The sequence below is a fragment of the Notothenia coriiceps genome, unplaced genomic scaffold, assembly GCF_000735185.1.
Source record: "Notothenia coriiceps isolate Sejong01 unplaced genomic scaffold, NC01 NC01_scaffold00000339, whole genome shotgun sequence".
Taxonomy (NCBI): Eukaryota; Metazoa; Chordata; class Actinopteri; order Perciformes; family Nototheniidae; genus Notothenia; species Notothenia coriiceps.
The window spans coordinates 9,334,668-9,356,811 of NW_011333040.1; the positions used below are offsets into that span (position 1 = coordinate 9,334,668).

Sequence of the window (22,144 nt, forward strand, 5' to 3'; positions counted from 1 at the left end):
ACACACACACACACACACACACACACACACACACACACACACACACACACACACACACACACACACACACACACACACACACACACACACACAGAAAGAGGGGAAATTACTCAATTCTTTGTATGCGAGTCATTGTTTTGACCCTGCAGCTGTGGTCAACACACAGACAAACACTCTTCAACCCAAATATCTTTGGCAGCGCTGTCCACACACACCCTCTTAACGCACATAGTCATTTGGCGTGACACTAATTTCATGATAAAACTAGTTGACCCGTGAAATTGGTGTTAAGGGGAAGACGAGGTCAGACTGTGCGAACCTGCCCGCTAAGGGAGTCCACCAATATACACACAGTCTGCTTTTAAGTGTTTTTGATTGAGTTTCCACACGATTGCCTTCAGGCTGAGGGTTAAGCATGATGCATACTCTATTGAGTCATTGTCATCCACTGTCCTTTCAATTCCTTCTGAATCATGTCTCTCTGGCCCTCTCCTCTAATTCCCTTATTCATTACGTCAACACACACACACAGAGAGAGAGAGAGAGAGAGAGAGAGAGAGAGAGAGAGGAGTACAAAAAAAAACAGGTCTCCTTAGCATGATCGGCTAATGAGGCAGGGTGGGGAGGAGTGAGAGAGGGAGGAGTGAGAGAGGGAGGAGTGAGAGAGGGAGGAGTGAGAGAGAGAGGTGTGTGCAAATGTCAGACAGGCAATATAAGTGTGTTCTTTTGCAGATGAGGAGAAAAAAACCAAATACCATCGTTTTTCAGGAGGGAATCTTAGTGATAAAACACAACAAACAGCAATCAGCACTAAGCCCTCTGGTTCTTAATAATGATGTTTACCTAAAATCAGGTCACAGATGCATTCTCCAGTTTAAGGATGGACACATCCGTCTCTAGGTCAGAAGATGATTGCGTTCGTTATGTTGGTGCACACTGGAATACTTTAAGGTGGATTAGCGTGACATTTGCTAAAATCATTCTGATCCCCACAGGATGAATCCTATTGACTTCATTGATTATTTTACTTTCAGTCTAGTACCAGCAGCAGGCTAAAGTTTTGAGAGAGAAATTTCTTTACTTCGCAGATCACACAGTTGTTTATTTACATTTCATGGATGATTCTGAATGGCTCTGCTGACTCATCTTGGCATTGACCCAAGTGTAGTGCTGTTCTCTCACTGTAAACAGCAGTTGCATCTTTTGGGAAATATTAAACTATGGTAAGTACATGTTTTTTAAATGCTCTTTTAATGGGTTACATTTACAGAGCGACCTTTAAAGAAAAAAGGTACAAATAATATATACAAACATAGATCGAAATATTACCTATTTTGTACAAAAGCCAATGTTTCGGCAGATTCATTATTATATCAATAAACTGACATGCATTATTATATATCTTTTATTTTTTAAACGTATTTGACATCACTTAAACATTATTTACAATATTTTTGCACTATTGGAACTTTAACATGTATTCTCAATGCATTGTATAACATTTTTCAATAAAGTTGGGGATAGTTGTGTACAGTGCAGGCACGATGACACTGTTACTCAAGCTTTAAAAGAGCAATCATTTGGAAGTATTAAGAGTGTGCAGGTTTTTTTTTATCTGCTCAGGCGATCTGAATACATTATTAATCAATTTGAGCACATTCTTCTCCCTATTTATGAGGATTGGGGTCAGGCCCAATGTGCTCCTTCGACCCTTCAGTAGAGTCACCATCCATACTGCAGCTCCCCTCCTCAGGGACACCGTGTTTCTCAATGGACTAGCCAGCAGTGTATCAGAGTGTTTTGTGCGAGTTGGCATCAGAGTGCAGCTTTCTGCAAGACGTTGGTCACGGCCTCCTCTTTAAACCGGCCCCTCTGTCTGTAAAACGGGGAGCCTTGTTTACCTCCCTCACAACTTTAGAACTCACCCTCTCCTCTCTTTCTATCTTCCACTCTCCAGCCCAGGGTGCCTCTTTCTCGTTTTCACTAAATCTCTGCCCTCATCTCTCTCTCAATCCCTTCCTTCCGGGCCCCCATTCAATCGTCCACTCACATCATCTCCCCCTAAACCCCTTCCTCTGTCTCTCTTCTTCCCACAGTCCATTAAAACAATAGCAGTGACATTATTACATGCTCTCTCTTCATATATACATCGTAAAATAGTCTGACTAACATCTAATGCAAGTCCTTCATGGGGGATGGTAGTCATGACAGTACTTTTATATTTGACAGTACTATGCAGTGGTGGAAAGTAACTAAGTACATTTACTCAAGTACTGTATTCAAGTATCATTTTCATGAACTTGTCTTGAATATTTCTATCAACTACTTCTTTATACTTTTGCTCAACTACATCCCATAACATGATGTGATTATATGATCTATATATTCACAGTAGTAGAGAAAGTATTGAAACATTACTACATTAAACAATGTTGACATGTAATTGTAAAAAAATATATATTCTACCAGAATAACACACATTTTGAATAAGGAATATCTTTATATTTGATATATTTTGCTGATAATACTCGTGTATTATACTTTTTTGGTATTACTGTTGTATCAATACTTTTGATTTAAGTAAAGGACTTGAGTACTTTTTTCACCACTGGTCATGAATGGGTTAAACGTGATTTTAGCAGACCTGCGTCATAAACTCACTTCTGTATGAAAGAGGTTAACAGATGTTTTCTTGTATCATCAAGAAAGTATGTCTTTGTTTCAGGCGAGCCCTGCACTATTGCACCGTCAATTAGCAGCAGTTGTCTAAATAGAGAAAAGCCTGCAATCATTACACACACAAACTTAGACACTCACTCTCAACACCCATCTTTCTTTATATCTGTTCCTCTCACTTGGCATATCTTAAGGTATTTCCTCATCTTATCATTTGTAAACGTACATAATTGCAAGTTACATCAAAGCAGCCATCACTATATATTTTAGTTGTAGTTAGTATTCTTTAATGTTATTATTTGTTTGACTCGATCAGATTAGAATATGAGGTTTTCCCACTGTAAATTCCACCTGCTGTAAGTACACTACTAACAGCCTTAGCACATGACCGTCACAAGACACTAAATCCATCACTTTACCACCTGTTGCATTCTGTTTGTCAAAATAAGAGTTGAATGAATGATTAAACAAACTGATGGACACCAAACAAATGTCCTTACCTATCGTTGCTTCTGTTGCGCTCTTATTCCCCGTAACTCCTTTTCTTTTGTCTCTCTTCTTTACACCACTTACCCTTCTAATAGTCCTCACTTTCTTTCACTCTTCTTCTCTCTCCTTTTGCCTACATCTGCCTTACTCACTTCCCACGTCTTAGAAAATGCCTGCCCTACAAACCATCATTGCCATTTTCTCTCTCCCATCCTCCCTCTCTCGTCTCTCCCTCGGAGCGCTGCTTCCCCTCGGGACGCTCGCTCACAGAAACAAGGGCAGAGAAGTGGAGGGTGGGGGGTGGGGGGGAGAGTGTGAAAGAGAGGAGCGGAGGCTCAGGGAGTGCTGGAGGAAGAGAGACAGCGAGAGGTGAAAGAAGGATGGATGAAGGAGAAAGGAGAAGGAGAGAAACCGCACCTACTGTGCCAGACTGCTAATGGATGCTATCATGGACTATGTTTCAGAAGCATCTCTACAACACAGTCATTAGTATCACCCCACTGGCTTCTCATCTTTTGCAATGTCATTCTTCTGAGGATAGACATCATTAGTAAAACAAAAACATATATATCCATTAAACAGAGACCTCTTAAACAATCACCAGAGAAGAAGCCATAGCCAGATATTCTATTTGGTTCAAACTGCCTGTGGCTAGAGTGCTGTCTTTTATATACACTTGTACAGATTCCCCCTATGAGTCCATGTCCTCATTTCCAAATGTAGTCTGTTTTCATCCCTCAACACGGCTTGAACTTCAGGTCTTGAGGATGAAAAAAAAAAAAGGTAAGGGACGATCAAAAATACATGTTAGGATGGTCACAACACAGAAGGTAGACCGAGCCCTAAACAAACACAGCTCTGTTTAAATAATCACGTTAATGTCTCAGAAAGCCGTCAACACTTTATTTGTAACAAATAAAATGTGAGCCAACCAAAGTTTTATCATTTCCATGGTGTTTTATTTATGACACATAACTTTTTGTTTTGTAAATAATTTCATGATGTAGATATTTGTAATTCTTTTTTTTTCGGTTCAAATTTAAAAAGGTAAAAAAAAAAGTACATAAATATATCATACAAGCAAAGATTGATATAATTCTTATTTTTAACAATCCCAATTTTTCAGCCGTCAAATTAATATATAATATTAGTTACACGATTTTTAAGATACTGATAACAAATAATATGTGCGCTAATTAGGAATCTAATCATTTCCATGGTGTTTTATGTATGACACAAACATTTGAGTTTTGGAAAATAATTTGATTTTCGAAAAACTTTTTTTACAGCCAGCATTTACTTTGGAACAGATTTAATTACATTTCGAGATGATTGGGAAGGAGGTGAAGAAAGGTTTGAGCCCCGCCCCTCACACTGTCACAACCACCATCGTGCACAGACACAAGCACTAAAGCTCGGCTACTTACAACTTTATTGCCGTCTGTCTGGCTCTTTAGGGGTTGTCGTCCTAGCAACAACAACTTCCTGAACCAGCCTGAGCCCGGGAGATAACATGTTATGGTGGAACCGTCACAGGAGTGAGTGCAAAAGTCAAAAAGGTTGTTTTTGACATCTATGTTCTTTTTACCAAACGGATAAAGGGCCAATAAAAAAATACAAAAACAATATCCATACCCGCCCACCCAACTCTTAGGGGCGGAACGGGGGCAGGGAGGGGAGGAACTGGTTTTCATGGCAACGACATTCATAGACTACAACAATAAATCGCCATGGAGACAAGAGATTACCAGAGCAAAAATACAGATTAGTGGACGAGCGCGGAAGTGACAATGGGGATTATTACCGTGCCTAAACCCATTTCAAACCGCATCCAATACAGTAGATATTACAGGCAGGACATGAGGAAGTGCACCCTCCCTCCCCCCAAACCCACTCCTCGCTGAGGGACAACACCCACTGAAGACAGGGGTGCTTCCCCTAGAGCTGCTCAATTAATCTTATTTTAATAGCAATAACGATTTTTGGCTTGCAACGATTATGCAAACAATATCATTGAAATAAAACCATTATTATTATTATTATTTATTTTTTTAATTAGTTTTTCAGTTGAATTACACTTAAAGTTCAGGGTAATCAACTGTTAAAAACATACTGTTCGCATTTTTTTTTTTCAATAAATGGATGTTTTCAAAGTAAATGGATAATCGTTTTTAATAATCGTGATATCAATTATTGACCCAAATAATCGAGATTATGATTTTTGCCATAATCGAGAAGCCCTAGCTTCCCCATTAAATTACAAATTACAAATATGTTCAAAGGATGTTTGTTTTGAACACTTAAAATGTGTAGCTATAGTTTCCACCTCGTGTCACAACAGCCCAAGAGAAGCAGAAAAAACTGAAAATAATATTAAAACTTTGAGGTTGTCGTTTGTTTTACTGGATAAACCACTTCTTATATTGTTGTAATATATAGTAAAATGTGCTTGTTTTTACTCAAATATATTGCAATGGCATCAAATAAACTAAGCATTATAAATGTAATGGTCTTCATTCAGCTGAAACTAATGAATTCAAAGGAATCCAATCCAGCAGATCATACTGGGACCTCCCGAATGTAAACAGTGACGCAACAAGCTAACAGCTTTTCAAAGTGTTTCGCCCAGCGCGGTCCAACAGCTGACGGTTACTGAGCCCCAGTTTGGTTTTCAAATAACCACACGCGTACAGGCAGAGTGCAGAATCCTAATCTGTGCTGTTCTCTTGTACGATCTGCCCATCTGTCACGCAATGACCAAGACACACACACAGATGCCAAACACACACACACACAAACGCATTCCAAAGCATGTAAACACACACAAGCGAAACTAATGATAACCACATCAGATATGGGATTGTAATTCGCGCATTTATACACACAGGATGTTGGTGTGAACATTTTCAACATGTCTGTCTGTCCCTACACTGCACTCTGACCCTCACACTGAGGATTACACAAAGGATAATCCCTGTGTATGTTTGAGTGTCTGCCTGCCTGCCTGCCTATCTACTCATCTCTTCTCCATCGCTGTCTGTCTCTCGCAGCTACACCGAACAAAAACGTCCCCGCCCGAAAATAAAACCTACATCTTACCTTTTTGCTGCCTTCAGTTTGAGCTCATCTTAAATGAATTGTCACCTCGTGGTGTTTAAATGACCAATACTATGTGATTACTTTTGTACCGTATCATTACAGCTCATAACTGCTATTGTCACCTCCAAAATAATGTCAAGAAAATGACTTTTTACTCTCAAGAAAATGTGAGGATGCTCCATTCTTTATATATGCTACATTAACGAATATTCATGACTTTACATTTAACTTACTTTACTGGCTCCACATCATTTAACTTTGTTAGCATGTCCTAAAATGACAATGCTATGCCTTATTTTGCACCACATTAGCATTTGTATAATGCTAAGGTACAAATAAACATAGTTTTTTGCATTACTGTGAAAACATGTGATGTGAATCTGCGGAAATTGTAGGCGACAGAATGGTGAAAAACGAAAGCATATTTTATAAACCCTATCTTGTAACGTTTAAGTATCTCTGTCTCTCTTTCTGTGCGTATGCAAGTGTGTGTGTGTGTGTGTGTGTGTGTGTGTGTGTGTGTGTGTGACAATAATGGGTAAGCTCATAACTACCATTGTTAGCAACTAAACACCCCTATTCAGCGATTAAAGCAGTCAGGCGCAACTGCCCTGTCTCTGTGAATGTGTGAATGACTGTGTGTGCGGGTGAGAGTATGGGCGGGTCACAGGAGTGCATGAGAGGAGATACTGTTTGCTGTGTGTACGTGAGAGAGAAAGAGGGAGTGAGAAAGACGGGAAAGAAGAGAGGCATTAGCTGAGAAGAGAGAAAGAGGAAGCGAGTGAAAGAAGAAACAAAGACGGCGAATCTCGTGGTGAAAACGTGTTGCTCGGCGTGGTCTCTCGAGTACCAGAGACAGCCGTGGGTTTGGTGTTACTATGACAACGCATATCCCATAGAGGGTGATAACAACAGGTGCCACGGTAAAACAAATGACTTAATTGGCATCGTGGCTCCTTACTACAGCTGCCAAGAGGCAACTTGATACACACGACGCTAGGGAATAGCATCCTCAGGCTAGGACGGGGCAATGTTTTGATATCACATATATGTAATGAGTAAAAAAAAATCATCTTGTGGTGTCTTTTCTAAGTCTTAAAGGCTTCATTATAGTAAAGTGATCTACTTTTCTGAAACAACAAAACAGTTAAAGCTATTCTATTGTTTTCATTTAGCCACTTAAAATCAACATTACTGATGATTATACATCAACATCTCATTGTGTGAATGTTAGGGTTAATAAGTACCAATAGTCTTAAAGTTCTTCACAATATCAATATCAAGAATTTGGTTAAAAATATTGAAGAAATGTATTTTCTCCATGTCACTTAACCCTAGCTCTGGCGCAGATGGATTTAATTTAAAATTGGACTACGCATGGTATCTTGATATCATGTTTACCTTCATTATCCAGCCCAGCGTTTGTCTTGCCGCCATTGGCGTCCAAAAAAATAAATAATTCGAGAGAAGATCGAGAGTTTTTAATCGCTTGAAATGACGAAAAATAAAAAGGACAAGGACATCCCTCTGTTGCAGGGGCAAAGGTTTCTGGTGGGATTATTTTCGCTGCCAGCAAAGCGTGTTCCTGTGACAGAAAGTGTACTGCCGGTGACCTTGACGGGGGGTGCTAGTGGAGCACGCGCGTGAATTGCGAGCGCCGGAGCCTCGCAGCGGCGAAACTGAGGCTCTGTGGTAAACTGTAGTAAAATTTGAGCCGAGCCTAATGAATTCCCATCACTAATACGTAAAGAGATAGTATCTATAAGGGACGGCTCAATTCAAAATTCAAGTCACGTGACAAGACGTGACGTCACGCACGCTCTCGGGGTGGACGCCCTCTCAGCCCTGGTCTGGCGGAAACACTGATCCAGTAACAGTGGATAAACTGCAACAAGCATTAAGCATGGTCAGCAGCACTTGTTCTTTAAAGACAATTAAAGCCCTCCACACGCAGAACTGCCTGACATTAATTTTCTAAATACTACCCTTGACCCTCAACTCTAAAATTAGACAGCCCCCTTGTGAACGCAGTGAGATGTCCTCGTTTCTAGGACATCATCCTGTTTTCCCAATTGCCGTGAGGAGAGGACTCCTAAAGTCCAGACGCACACTCACACGTCACCAAGTGAAATATGTTGCCGCAACTGGCTCTTCCCATTAGGTCAATACAGGACCAGACAGATTATTTAAACCCCCAGTATCAGCTAAACACAGACCGCCAACCTCTGACCCCAAACCAGGAAACAGGAAGTGCGGCAAAGGGGGCAACTTCAAACCCGTTCTCCTGTTTCACTCGGTTAATCCTTCTCTCTATCTCCAGTTCTCATTTTTAGCCCTACATACGTCTAGGTATCTGTGTGTTTATCACAAAGAACCGGTCAAAATAAAGACAGGAAGTGACAGAGTGGAAAACATCCGTAAAGTCATGTTTATTATCAATCTGAACAAGTACAATTCACATATGTCCCACCCCCTCTCCTTGTATTCCAACTGGGGTAACTTGATAGTTATTCTCAGTTTCAAGCTGTGGGAAACACCGTCTATTGACCCTCAAATCTGCCACCCCCCCTCAACATACAAACACAAAGTTCACAGGGTACTTTACACCCTTTCCAAGATATTTTTCCAAACGTCTGAGTCTCTCAAAGGCTACTAATGAGAAGAAGTTAGTTGCTCTGCACTCCCTCTCACCCTCGTAATCCCCAGACACTCCTCTCCTCTCACTTCCGTTTCCTCCCCTCATCCTTTCCTCTTTGCCCTGGTATCCCCTCTCCTCTGTGCTCCCCAATTCTTCTCCTCTCAAGCCTTCCCCTGTTATTGTGACACTCCAATGAATGGTTGACACATAATGAATACGGTAACTTAATGGTTCAAATTAATGAAACGCTAAATTAATGAATCCATCACAGTGACTTTATAATGGAGAATTTTCCCCATGTTCTATCATTCATCTAGACCAGGGGTGTCAAACTCAATTTCATCCCGGGCCACATCAGCATTATGGTGGCACTCAAAGGGCCGGTTGTAATTTTAATTATATATAAATATATACATATGTAAATATATAATATATATTAAATAATGTATTATATTACATTGTTGGCCCCGCATTGGATTATTATCAGATCTGGTAATATCTTCCTAAATACCTACGTCGGAAAGCAGAAGTCTAGGGCAAATAATTGAAAATAAATATTCAACAATTACACCAATTGTATTATTATATTCTTTGCAAGCTCTTGCGGGCCACATAAAATTAGGTCGCGGGCCGGATTTGGCCCCCGGCCTTGAGTTTGGCACCCCTGGCTTAGAGGATCTTACACCTCGGGGTCATCAAAACCCCCGAGAAGGATGTGTTCCAGGTGTCCCACAACAATAAACTATCTCTGACCGAGAGTTGCCCAGTCATAAACTGGTAACAACAACAAATGCTAGGGCAGCCCCTCCTTAAGGGAGATAGCAACTGTCCAAGGCTGAGCATCTGCGTCAGAGGGTGAAGGAGGACATGGAGGGCAAATTATTCCCTAACAATCGGTATCAAAGTAAAAGTGCTAAGTATTATCAGTAGCAAAAGTACTCAATATTGTTAGGAGTAAAAGTACTCAGTATTTCAGTAAAAGTGCTCAGTATTATCAGTAGTACAAGTACGTAGTTTTAAAGTAAAAGTACTCCGTTTTAAAGTGCACAGTATTATCAGTATTAAACTATTCAGTGTTACAGTAAACGTACTCAGTATTACCCGGTGTTTCTGCTCCTCTGGTCTTCAGTTTGTTGATGTTCACCAACGATCATTAGCCACCTAGCATGGAGCAGCTAACAGCAGATAAGGACCCGGATGAAGAGGTGGAATTGTTCTAAAGCTCCATAAAGTCTCTTCTTCTCCTCAGAGAAACGGGTTATATTCTATCACAGTTATATATTAATGAGAGCTGATGGAAGTTGTACAACAACTGGATCCTGCCTGAGAGCATGGTCGAGGGCAGAAGTACTCAGATGTGGGCCCACAGAGCATGCGCAGTAGAGTTTTTCCTTAAGACCTGCCTCCAAGCTCCCGCTCTCTGGCCCAATCCCAAACCGCCCCCTACACCCTACCCCTACACACTACTACCACTCTTGTGCGTTCGCATGGTCCGCCACATTAAGAGTCAAACATGTTGCTGATGACGATGACCTAATATTTTATTTATAAGAAAAATTATATGCTAGAGGGGGTAGGACCAGAAAAGTTTTTTTAAGCTTCTTCTTGCCCCTGTTGAACATGACAGAGACTATTTGAGAATAATTAGGGCCCGAGCACGATGTGCTAGGACCCAACGGCGTCCTAGCACGAAGTGCGAGGAAACCTATTGTTATTGGTNGTTAGTTACTGTGAGTACAACCCTGTATCAAATAACAAATTAAGTCGAGTTGTGGGCTAGTAAAATCCTAATGGGAACCATGAAAACGTGTATAGGACAGAGCCTAAGCCGCTAGTCCTTTTCATGTTCGAACCCCTTACAACACGATTTGTTCTTCACACATGTGCTAGTATCATTCAACCTGCTCCTTCTAGAAGTGAAGATTCGGGTGTGGTGCAATGAGTCACTGTGAATAGTAGGCGCCCATCTAACGCGTTTGCCTTTAACGGCAAAGGTAATGGAGTCAACGTCAGGTTAAGCCTAAGAGCTAGCTCTTTATCCACAAAACTCTCATCGGCTCTAGAATCTACAAGTGCCCCCTGTTCAATAACCTGTTTAACTTCACATAACATAACTTGAGTTAATGTGCGTGGAGGGAAGTAAAAAAAGTCAGATTGGCTTACCAGTGTCTTCCCTTTCACTGGCGAGCCTGGTCTTTTACTGGACATATGGCTTGTTGACCGCAGTAGAAACATCTTGCCTCCACTAGTCAGCGACATCGTTCCTCCGGAGAGATTCTGGCCCTGCCAACCTGCATCGGCTCCTCCGAGTCAATGGGGGGCGCTGTGGCCTCTGAAGCAGGTGACGAGCCGAATGATGTCCTCCGGACAGGATGAAAAGCAGACGAGAACCCCCTGGTTCCGCTGGACCAAACGGCACTCTTCTTTCTTTCTCTATCCCTCTCACAGATACGATTGTCAATCTTAATAGCAGCCGCTACCATAGTTTCTAAGTCTGTGGGAGGATCCATAAGCAAAAAAAGATCCTTAATTTTCTCTGATTGTCCGTTCCGAAATATGTCCCTTGACGCTGAATAATTCCAATCGCAATCAACAGCCATAGTGCGGAACTCAATTGCATAATCCGCCACTCGGTGTCGATTTTGCTGAATGTAGGTCAAATTCTGTGCGCTCTCTACAGCTGGTGTGTGATGTGCAAACACTCTTTTAAACGAGTGGATGAACTGAGAGACAGAGTTGCAAGTTGCAGAATTTTTCTCCCACTCCGCCATAGCCCATGCAGCCGCACAGCCGGACAGATGAGAAATGATAAATGCGATCTGAGCATAATCAGAGCTATACTGGAGGCGTGTGGTGCAGTGGGTTGTGCGTTGGTGTTCGGATCAGGGGGTCACAGGTTCAAACCCCACTGCAGTCAGTATGTCGTTGTGTCCCTGAGACACTTCACCCCAAATTGCTCCTGTGGGGATTGCCCACAGTATTGAGTATGTAAGTCGCTTTGGATAAAAAGGTCTAGCAAGTGACATGTAATATATGTAGGGCATTAACTTAAATTGTAGATCGCACTAAGTCAGAAAGGATCTACAGTCATTGGAATATCCCGAAAACTTATCTGGAGGGGCCAAGCGGGACAGCATGAGATCCAGGAAGCGGCACTGCTGTAGTTGGAGGGGCTGCCAGCTGTTGAGGATGAGCCGCAGCATCAGGTAATGCCGGGGCAGTGGCAGTGGCACCGGCGTCCAGGCGTGCCATCACACGATGCACCGCCTCCGCCATGTTGCTGCTTTGGGTGTTGACAGAGGCTTGGAGTCCATGTTGCTGCTCATGCTGGTCTAGACGCTCGCCCTGAAATCGTATCGCTGCTTTAACTGGTTCTGCATCTGCTAATTCCATGTTTAGGCCAGATTGTACTGTTAAGGCTGTACAAAGGCGTGGAATCAAATGCTCCATGCAGAGACAAACAAAGTATCAAAATAAAGTGTTTTAATGTAATCAGGTAAAAACTCACTAAATACATAAAGCAACAAAACAAACACTCAATAAACTGTCTAACCTATACTATAAAAAAACTAATACAAAAATACTTACTTAAGGGTCCCATGTCATGCTTTTCCGGACCTGGTCACCCTATTATCACCCGTCCCCTTGTGTGTTATGAAGGTTTTTATGCATGTAAACGGTCTAGTAGCCATGCCCAGAGCTATGGCCGCACCCTCTGCCAGCCGAACATATATACTGTTGGAAGCTCAGGTTCAGTTAAAAACTGTATCCAATCATGCCAACAAGGGTCTGTTTCCTGTCTTGTAAGGGGAAATCTTCAACGTATGCCTTACCGAGGGCAGAACCACGACGAAGTCAGTGGTTGACATTTCTTGTTAACACTGTTCCTTCAGATGTTCGAGCCGGTATTGTACTGTGTGAATGGCATTTCACGGACCAAAGCTTCGCAAACATTGCAGCGATTCATGCCGGATATGTACAGCGTAGGGCACTGAAGGACGATGCTGTTCCTACTTTGTTTGGACCAGCGGGAGATTCAGGTACACAACCTGTAAGTATCCATTGTTGTTTGTGTATTTATGATTTTTAAAACAAACAAGGTATCTACCATGACTGTTTAAATGGGTAAACGTTTTTCGTTGCTAGCGTTTCCATATATCAACTCCAATGTCAGCAGATGCCCTTACATGTATCTCATAGCAGGAGAATGTCTAAAATGTCTTAAATTGCCGTTGTGAAACTAGTCTTGTGTTAATTTCTATCCCCATAATGACCCAAACAATAAAGTCTATGGCTTTTACATCTAATTATTTACCAGGCTAGAGAAAGAAAGTTGTCTAAATTAAATTCTGTCTCATTACATGACTATATTTTAGCTTGACTTAACTGTAATATGTTCGTTCTACATTTCAAACCTCAGTTACTCTAATATCTGTTAAAAAATCCACATTACAAAATGGTTTCATTATCACAGGTCAACTTCTTTGATATTCCCATTCTGGAATTACATCTCTCACAGTAGCCCCTTGGCCACTGATTCTGCATCTGCGTTACCTGTTATAACTCAATCAATATTTAGAAACATGTCAACATTCATCAAACAGTATCTTATCCCCAGATATGGACCAGGTTAAATCTAAAACTGTCAATCAATGGTCAGATTGAACATCTGAGTTGGGGCGGCAGGTTTCTTCCAGTCCCTAAATGAAAAAATCCCACAACATGCGATACAGTGTCATGCACATGCAAACACGTAGTTAAATGAAAGGATATTCCTTAGGCTAGTTTTAGCTAACATTGGTCCCATTAGGTTGGGTTTAGGTGGCGATATGTTAGGTCCATGTATAATGATATTATTTAAAAAGTAAACTTCTGAGGCCTTAGATAGGGGATAGGACTATTTTATTTAAATGTAACTTAACTTGTCAAATGTTCTGTAACTGTTCATGACGTGTAGCCTATGGTTGTGTGCCCTGAAAATTGCGTTTTGAGTCGATCCCTTGTAGCCAGTCTTCTGTCATAATTTCCTCCTTCATCTCTCTCCACTGTCTTTGCTTCTCCTCCTGAATCGTCAACTTGTGTACCAAACACAACATTTGTACATCTGCCACCTTCTGAGGATTGCTGTTCTCTGAAACAAACTAAACATGTACAAAATAGAGTCCAGTTTTAAAGCTGCACTTCTCCAGATAGAAAAGACAAAAGAGTATACAAAAATAAACGATTCAAATGATTATTTTTGTCATTTTGAGAAATAGGCTTCCCATCCTTCCAAAAAGTTAGATAATTAAAAAAAATACATCTACCCACATCACTAAATATCAATAATTAATTCATGGTGTGTTACATTTGTCCTAATGTGTGGTTTAAGGGGGAGTTAAAGGTCACTTTTTGTTGCTGAGAACCACATTGTTCTTGGTAAATGTAGTATCACTTCAAATTCTTAGTCCTCATAAAGTTTTCTGTGGTGCATAAAAACCATCTCAAATGCAGTCCATTTGTTGCACATCCAATTCAGGTAACAGATCGAGCAATATTTACCCCTTTCAATTGTTTAGTTCAAGAAAAAACCCAGCAATTGCATCTCCTGTTAACTGCACATCTCACTGTTCTAATATTAGTAGAGTCACTGAAGAGAAAATTAATTTAATTGAGTGAGAAGTGTGGGTAAAGTAAATGTATTCTTTCCCCAACACAGTACATTACTGGAAAACAGAACAAGTTGAATAAAAAAGTGTTTTTCAGCTCCGCTGTGAAGTGTGTCCTCCCTTTCTGCTGCTCTCTGCTGGACTGAGGCCGGAACATTCTGCCACTCTAGATTCATCCCTGTGTTGCACTGCTCCCATAGAAACAGGGCATAGTTCCACTGTCCATTCCACTGGTAGACTCTGCTTATTTAAACCCAAATAATAGGTTTTAGTCACTTATACCTTTACATAAAATGCCAGTCTTTATTTATGTAATGTTGTATTTAGTTCAGTTAGTACCAGATCCTCTGCCATGCATTGTGAACTGAGCTAACATTTAATATGAAGGTGTTTATGATCTTATAACTTTACTACATTTATTTAATATCTTACTTTATAGACGTGGATGAATGATGTGAAATATAACCAAGTGTTAAATCAGACTTTAGTTCCACCTGGAGTAAATTCACAAGCTACCCTACCGTATACAAAGTCATAAAAACTAGCTGCACTTTTACCAGCTTGGATAACACTTTAATGATCAATCATTATAAAACATATCATGTATTATTCTGAAATGGACCAATCTGGAAAATGACTACTTTTACTTTTGGTATATTTTGATGCTAGTACTTTGATTGAGTTACCTTTTGAATGCAGGACTTTTACTGTAACAGAGTATTCCTACACTCTGGTACTTTACTTTTACTCAAGTACAAGATCATCTGAGTACTCCTCCCCACTCTACTTATATGAATGTTTTTACGTTTGTTTTGAAGTTAGCTTGATCAATGTTGTACTGCAGCTCTCACTTGTGACCACTGGAGGGCGATACACACACATGTACATCTACTATGGTTTTTTCTACACGTTGTTTGTACTTTATTTTTAACTTACATGCATTTATGTTGACGCTTACAGGGGTAACGAAGCATTTCTCATAATGAATACATAATTTGATGAATAATTTGTAGGGATTTCTGAGGTTTTCTACAGTTTCTTCCTGTAGTTGTTGACCCTGCCCGGGTTCCGTCCTTCCTGATGTGGGTGTGGACAACAGAAGAACAGATGACTACACAAATAATGGAGGAGAAGCTACCCTAGCATGCCTCTTATAAGTTAGGAAAACAGGTTTTAAATTAGCTCACCTTCGCATTTATTTTCCTGGCTGCAAAGCGTAGCTGGGATGCTGTGTCAGAATGGGGAATCTTTTTGGAAAAAAGAAACAAACCCGAGTGACAGAACAAGACAAAGCGGTGTTGGTGAGTGTCTCAGCTAGCTTACATTAGCTAGCTGTCCAGTTTTAACTTTGATACTGTACGTTCAGTGCTGCAACAAGAGGGGGTCCGACGCACTGCTTTATAAATAAAAGCCATTTAACAACCTTTAATATCAGTTACCGTACAAACACAGTTTTTACAACACAACTTCATCACTTTAGCACTATGCAAGTAACTCTGTAATTCGGCTTTAATATCATTTAATTAACCCTTAGATGTAGGTCTGTTTATTACCTAAAACCCTTTTATTATTCTGCTTTCAGTTGTCACGTTTGAGAGCCGTAGCAAACAGTGTCACTCAATTGTATGAGTTGAGATATTAACCACTTAAACGAGATTGGTGCTGAGCTATGAGAGCCGATTTTGTCCAAAGAGGCTAACGTACATCAGGCCTAGCTAATCTAGTAACATATCTTAAAACTGGTCTGTTACAGGTTGTGTATGTTTGACAGCTTCTGTACAGGATGACAGAGCTGCAAGCCTGGAGTTTATGACACTATATTACTCAGTACTCAGATCTTGTACTTGAGTAAAAGTAGAAGTACCAGAGTGTAGGAATAATCTGCAAGTAACAGTCCTGCAATCAAAATGCTACTCTAGTAAAAGTACAAAAGTATTTGCATCAAAATATACTTAAAGTACCAACAGTAAAAGTAGTCATTGTGCAGATTGGTCCATTTCAGAATAATATGATATGATATGTTTATAATGATTGATCATGAAAGTGTTCTCAAAGCTGGTAAAGGTGCAGCTAGTTTGAATGACTTTGTATACTTCAGGGTAGCTTGTGGATTTACTCCAGGTGGAACTAAAGTCTGATTTAACCCGTGATTATATTTCACATCATTCATCCACATCTGTAAAGTAACTAAAGGTATTAAATACATGTAGTGGAGTAGAAGTACACCATGTACCTCTGAGTTGTAGTACAAAGTAGTACAACATTGAAATACTCTAGTAAAGTACAAGTCCTTCAGAATTGTATTTAAGTACAGTACTTGAAATCTACGTTGTTACTTTACACCACTGCACAGAGAGCAACAAAAGCTGCTCTATCATATGAATGCATTGGTTTAAAGTATATATATATATGTGAATATAAATGTCATTGTGTTGTCTTGGTTCTCTCAGCAACTGAAGCAGCAGAGAGACAAGCTGCGGCAGTATCAGAAGAGGATCAACCTGCGGCTGGAGAAGGAGAGACTTCTGGCCAAGCAGCTGCTGAAGGATGGCAAAAGAGAGTGAGTGGGAAAGGAGTTTGCAGTGTTACAGTCAAACAAAGGGACACATCATTACAGGCAAGAGATGCTGTTGGTTAAGGTGTCTGACCTGTGGAGTCCCTTGAATTGAAACGATGATTTGAAGATTCACATTAGGGACCATTTTTTTATGGAAACAATTGTTATTCATATTAAAACATTGTTAAGGATATTCAGGGTCCAAGATCCTTTAAATAACAATCTATGTACATTTTAACCTATTGTCATTAATACGTTTAATGGTAATAGATAGATAATAGGCAGAATTCTGTCAACATGTTGAAAACATTATTTGAAAAAATAATGTTGTTCAGTTCAACAGATTTAGATTTTATTACTTGTTTTTTTGACGAGAGCTTTTCTTCACTTTTACCTTAAAGTAGGGCTCGACGATATGAAAAAAGTAATATTTTTTTTTTAAGAAATACATTCATATTTATATATAGATGTGTAAGGTTGTCCATTGACACTGTTTCCACCAGGATAATTTTGATTAATAATCATCAGTAATGTAGATTTATTGAATAAGCAGGTAATGACAAATAATAAAACATCTGGAAAAGTTCAGAAAGTTAGACCACTTCACTGGAATGCAGCCTTTAAAAGCAGGACAAGATCATTGAATGTTGTTGCCATCTTACTCCAGGCTGCTTTGTGAATTCACGTTGAATATACTTTCTTGTTCAAACAGTAAAGCGCTCCTCTTGCTGAAAAAGAAGCGCTACCAGGACCAGCTTCTAGACAAGACGGAGAACCAGATCGGAAACCTGGAGCGCCTGGTGAGGATTTGATTGACACCCAGTGGTAACAGCAGCAGCTTCTTTGAAACTAACAGGTCATCTTTTTTCTGCTCCTTTTAGGTTCAAGACATCGAGTTCGCCCAGGTTGAAACAAAGGTCATCCAGGGGCTGAAGATTGGAAATGAGTGTCTGAAGAAAATGCACGAGGTAGGTGGTGTACGGAGTCCCAGGAGGGGCTGACAAATGTTTTTATCCCATGTTTGATACATCACCCCCCCTCCCTGAGTCACCTGTTATTGACGGGCTCTGGGTGCTCCCCTCCTCAGGTGATGTCCGTTGAAGAGGTCGAGCGGATTATGGATGAAACCCAAGACGCCATAGAGTACCAGAGGGTAAGTTCCTGTCACACATACATGACAATTATTTCTGCACCTATTTCAATATATAATATCTAACTATGTAAAATGTCTAAAAACCTACACCCATTATATATTTTGTTGAATTATGAACTTGCATTCTCCAAGTTCCAACTAAGTGAAAGAAATAGGTCATTGAAATCAAGACAACAGTTTATTAGATCATAGGCGTGTGGTGCAGTGGGTTGTGCGTTGGTGTTCGGATCAGGGGGTAACAGGTTCAAACCCCACTGCAGTCAGCATGTCGTTGTGTCCCTGAGAAACTTCACCCCAAATTGCTCCTGTGGGGATTGCCCACAGTATTGAGTATGTAAGTCGCTTTGGATAAAAGCGTCTAACATGTCATGTAATGTAATAAATTGACTTTTTATCCACACACATAATACAATACACTTTTCGATTTTGGTTGTTTTTCACTTTATATTTTAAATAGATCAAGGATTTAAGTCTTGGGAAAAATGGGTTGTCAGAGATACAAGCTGGTGAATATTAGCGGCAACTAAACTACATTGGAAAAACTTTGATTTGACAACAAGTAACGGCTTTATTCAGTGTTTTTATCACCAAGATTTGAGATTCTTTGGAGGACGATACCTCTGTGAATAATTTGGCTCCTGATAAACCCCTCCTGAATGATTTGTTAATCCTAACCGGTAGAAGCTCTCTGCAATGACAGCATGGTGGTGAAAACAACAATTCCCATGATCCTTTGCCATTAAGGATGTCTCCAAACTGGGTGTAGCGACCACAAAGAAAGTGGCTGGGAGGCTCAATTAGGCTTATCAAATGTTCCAAAGAAGAGTCTCTGCAGAATGATTTTGAATATAATAATGCATTTACTAAAGGCCTAAGATACTCCTAAACAGGGGGACTAAATGCAAAGAGACCAGTGATAAACACAGAATAAATAAGCATTTGTGTTCCAATAATGACATGTTGTCTATTTAAATACTTAGAAAGATGTTCTGCCAGCAGATATTTCTAAAGTCCGATGTACAGTATCAAAGTGTTAGAGGTTTTCTGACAGTGTGTGGTCTCTCCGCAGCAAATAGACGACATGCTGGCGGGCTCCTTCACTCAGGAGGATGAAGACGCTGTGCTGGCTGAGCTGGAGGCCATCACTCAGGTACACTGATCCCCATTACTCAGATATGTGTATTTGAATTAGAGATGAAAGAAGTGTTTGATCATGCGTTTTGTCCCTCAGGGAGACGTGGAGCTGCCTGAGGTTCCTGAACACGAGCTTCCAGAAGTCCCCGAGGCCACAGAGGAGAAACCAGGTCTGCTGTTGTCTTTGCTTTTCATTATTTTCTGACCTTTGCTGTGACATTTTGTTATCCTGTTTCTGTTGTACTGACATCCCAGCCGTGTGATCCTAACGTGTTGCTCCCCTTATATACCAGGCTGAACCCATTGCTTTTATCTCTTGTTCCTGATTAAATGAAACCTTGGCTCAATGGCAGATCATTTACAAAATAACCAAACATCATAGTGATCGAGCCACACTCTCTTGGGGACATTTTAGTTTCTGGATTTTACTAATGTCTAACTCAATTGAACCGACAGCTGTCAGGCAACATTAGCTGCTTCTGTGTCTGTGACCAACTTCTCTCAACAACACTGACTGAAAAAGTGTTTCTCAGAATCACTTCCCTCAGAGGGGAAATGTGCATTTGTTACAGAAAGAAAAGAGCCCAAAACAGCTTGATATTAACCAAGAAGCATGCGTTAAAACAATGTTAAAGATACACAACTTTTTCTTATTATTACACATTTTACAAAATACACATCCTGTAACAATAAATAAACATCCTTTATTGTTTACCCGCCTTAAATTAATGCCAAATCTGAATTCCAGCGTTTTCCTAAAGTCAATCATTTTGTGATGGACTGCCGTTTAATGCAGAGAAGCACCACTTTCAGATGGAAGGAAATTTGTGTAACAATATTCTGATACTGCCTTTCCCTTTAGTTGTACACCCTACTACTAAACAGGATTACACCATGGCTAAGGATCTGATTTGTATTTGCATTGGTACCAACCATGTTTAAACAGTATAGCTGTTAGCGCTGCCTCAGTTTGCCCACCTGTGACGGCAATTTTCAACAGCTGCCTTTGACAGTCCTGTTTTAGGTTGTGTTATAATTAACATAAAATACTACTAGTATCTAATCAGAATCAGAATCAGGTTTTTCACCAGGTAGATTGACACGTACGAGGAATTTGACTTGATGTCAAGGTGCAGACATAAAAGTAAAACAAAAACTCAAAAACACAGATAAAGAACTATTTTAAGAAAACTATAATAACATTAAAAATATAGGCTAAAAATATAGCAGTATTTACATAGAAATAGAATGGAATAAAATATGTGCAGTAATAACATTTACAGATATTGTGTAAATGAGAATGGATAGCAAAAGAAAGTCAGAGTGATGCAGCCCTACCTTCTCAGCAGGGTTGTTAATAAACCAATGTACTGCTTTTTTTGTAACTCTGTGAATCTCTTTGTTCCAGAGCGGGATGGTCCCAGGAAGAATCCGGAGAGAGAGATGCTCGCTGCGTAGGAGCTCCTCCACAACACTCCTCCACCCCCCTACAGACACACACACATCAGCTGCAGAGGCCTGTGGTGAAGTGATCAGCCTCTCTCAGAGACTGCTCCTCCTCCATATCGTCACCCGATCTCCGTTTGTCCTCGCTGCCCCGCGTCCACACCGGCAGCCGGGACCGCATCACTGGAGGAAAGCTGATTTGAATCCTAAAGACCTGTGGAATCAGATAACTGTGCCTAACCTTTGTTATATCGCCACTAAATCATTTGAAATACATCGACTTCCCTTAATGCATGTCATTGTGAATCATTACATCATCTCTTAGTATATAAAGGCTATTTACAGAAAGACTTTGAGATTCCTGCATCTTTTCAGTAAAATGAAGGTGAGCGGAATATCGTTTGATCTCAAGGAATTGTAAAAATGACTTAAAACAAATCAGCAGAAACATTTTTCCAAAACCACAATGTCCAGATGACACGGGATGTTTCACATCAGAGCGTGCTGTGAACTGATTTCAGTGGGACTACTTTCTGTCAAAAAACACTCTGTAAAATCAAATGCAAATTAAACTTTTTCTGTCTTTTATATCATACATATCTGCTCATTTTAAGACAAATGTGGAAACCAAAAGGAAGCATTGTATATTCAATTGTTTTGGTTTCATGATGACACTCCCTTTCTCTGCATACATGTATCTGAATACTTTTAGTTCTCAGTCTACATAGATGGAAAACTTTACCCAAAGACCTGATTTCTCTTGCTTTTATTGATAAGAAATATTTTGTAAGTGCAAAAAGACAATGTGATATATGTTGGATGGAAGAAAAACAGAAGGACTGAATGCAATATACAAAACAACTGTTCTTGTAATTGTATAAAACTGACCTTTTGACAAAGGATTAATACAAAAGCCCTGCTCTGTAGTCTTTGGCATCTCGTCTGTCTCACAGTTATTTGACCCACCCTGCAACATCTTCCTAACATTTGCATGTAAACTCTCAAAAAGACTGACCCCGTTTCCAGCCGCTTCACTGATCTAATTCTCTGCTCCCCTTGTGGATTAGCTCCGTGTCATTGGAGAGAGGGCTAAGCATATCGTCTGAGGGTTTACCTGAAGCCCAGACAACAGTTGGTAATCTCTTCAATCCACACCCTGGCTCTCCACACACTGAGTATTGTAAGAGCAGGGGCCTTTCATTATTTCACTGTGCCCAAATGTATAGAAAGATGGCTGACAGAGCTCAACTTGTATCATTGTAGATCCATTTGAATAATCTGTAAATCATTTAATCTCAAACAGT

The 22,144-nt window shown here is 40.2% G+C and overlaps 2 protein-coding genes across 2 annotated transcripts in view; one reads left to right on the forward strand and one right to left on the reverse strand.

The window, feature by feature from the left end:
• The window catches only part of LOC104950667 (band 4.1-like protein 2), a 61,052-nt gene extending 57,606 nt beyond the window's left edge, over window positions 1-3,446 (reverse strand). The window contains 1 exon segment of the mRNA XM_010777215.1: window positions 3,177-3,446. The gene's annotated coding sequence lies outside the window, so the exon portion shown is untranslated.
• Window positions 3,447-15,637: 12,191 nt separating this feature from the next.
• Window positions 15,638-21,773, forward strand: chmp6b (charged multivesicular body protein 6b). Its single transcript, XM_010770539.1, has 8 exons — window positions 15,638-15,851; window positions 17,001-17,110; window positions 17,820-17,907; window positions 17,989-18,075; window positions 18,195-18,260; window positions 19,330-19,410; window positions 19,492-19,564; window positions 20,803-21,773. The coding sequence occupies exons 1-8, from the start codon at window positions 15,789-15,791 to the stop codon at window positions 20,850-20,852; spliced, it is 618 nt and encodes a 205-aa protein (XP_010768841.1). The 5' UTR covers window positions 15,638-15,788; the 3' UTR covers window positions 20,853-21,773.
• The last annotated feature ends 371 nt before the right edge of the window (window positions 21,774-22,144 follow it).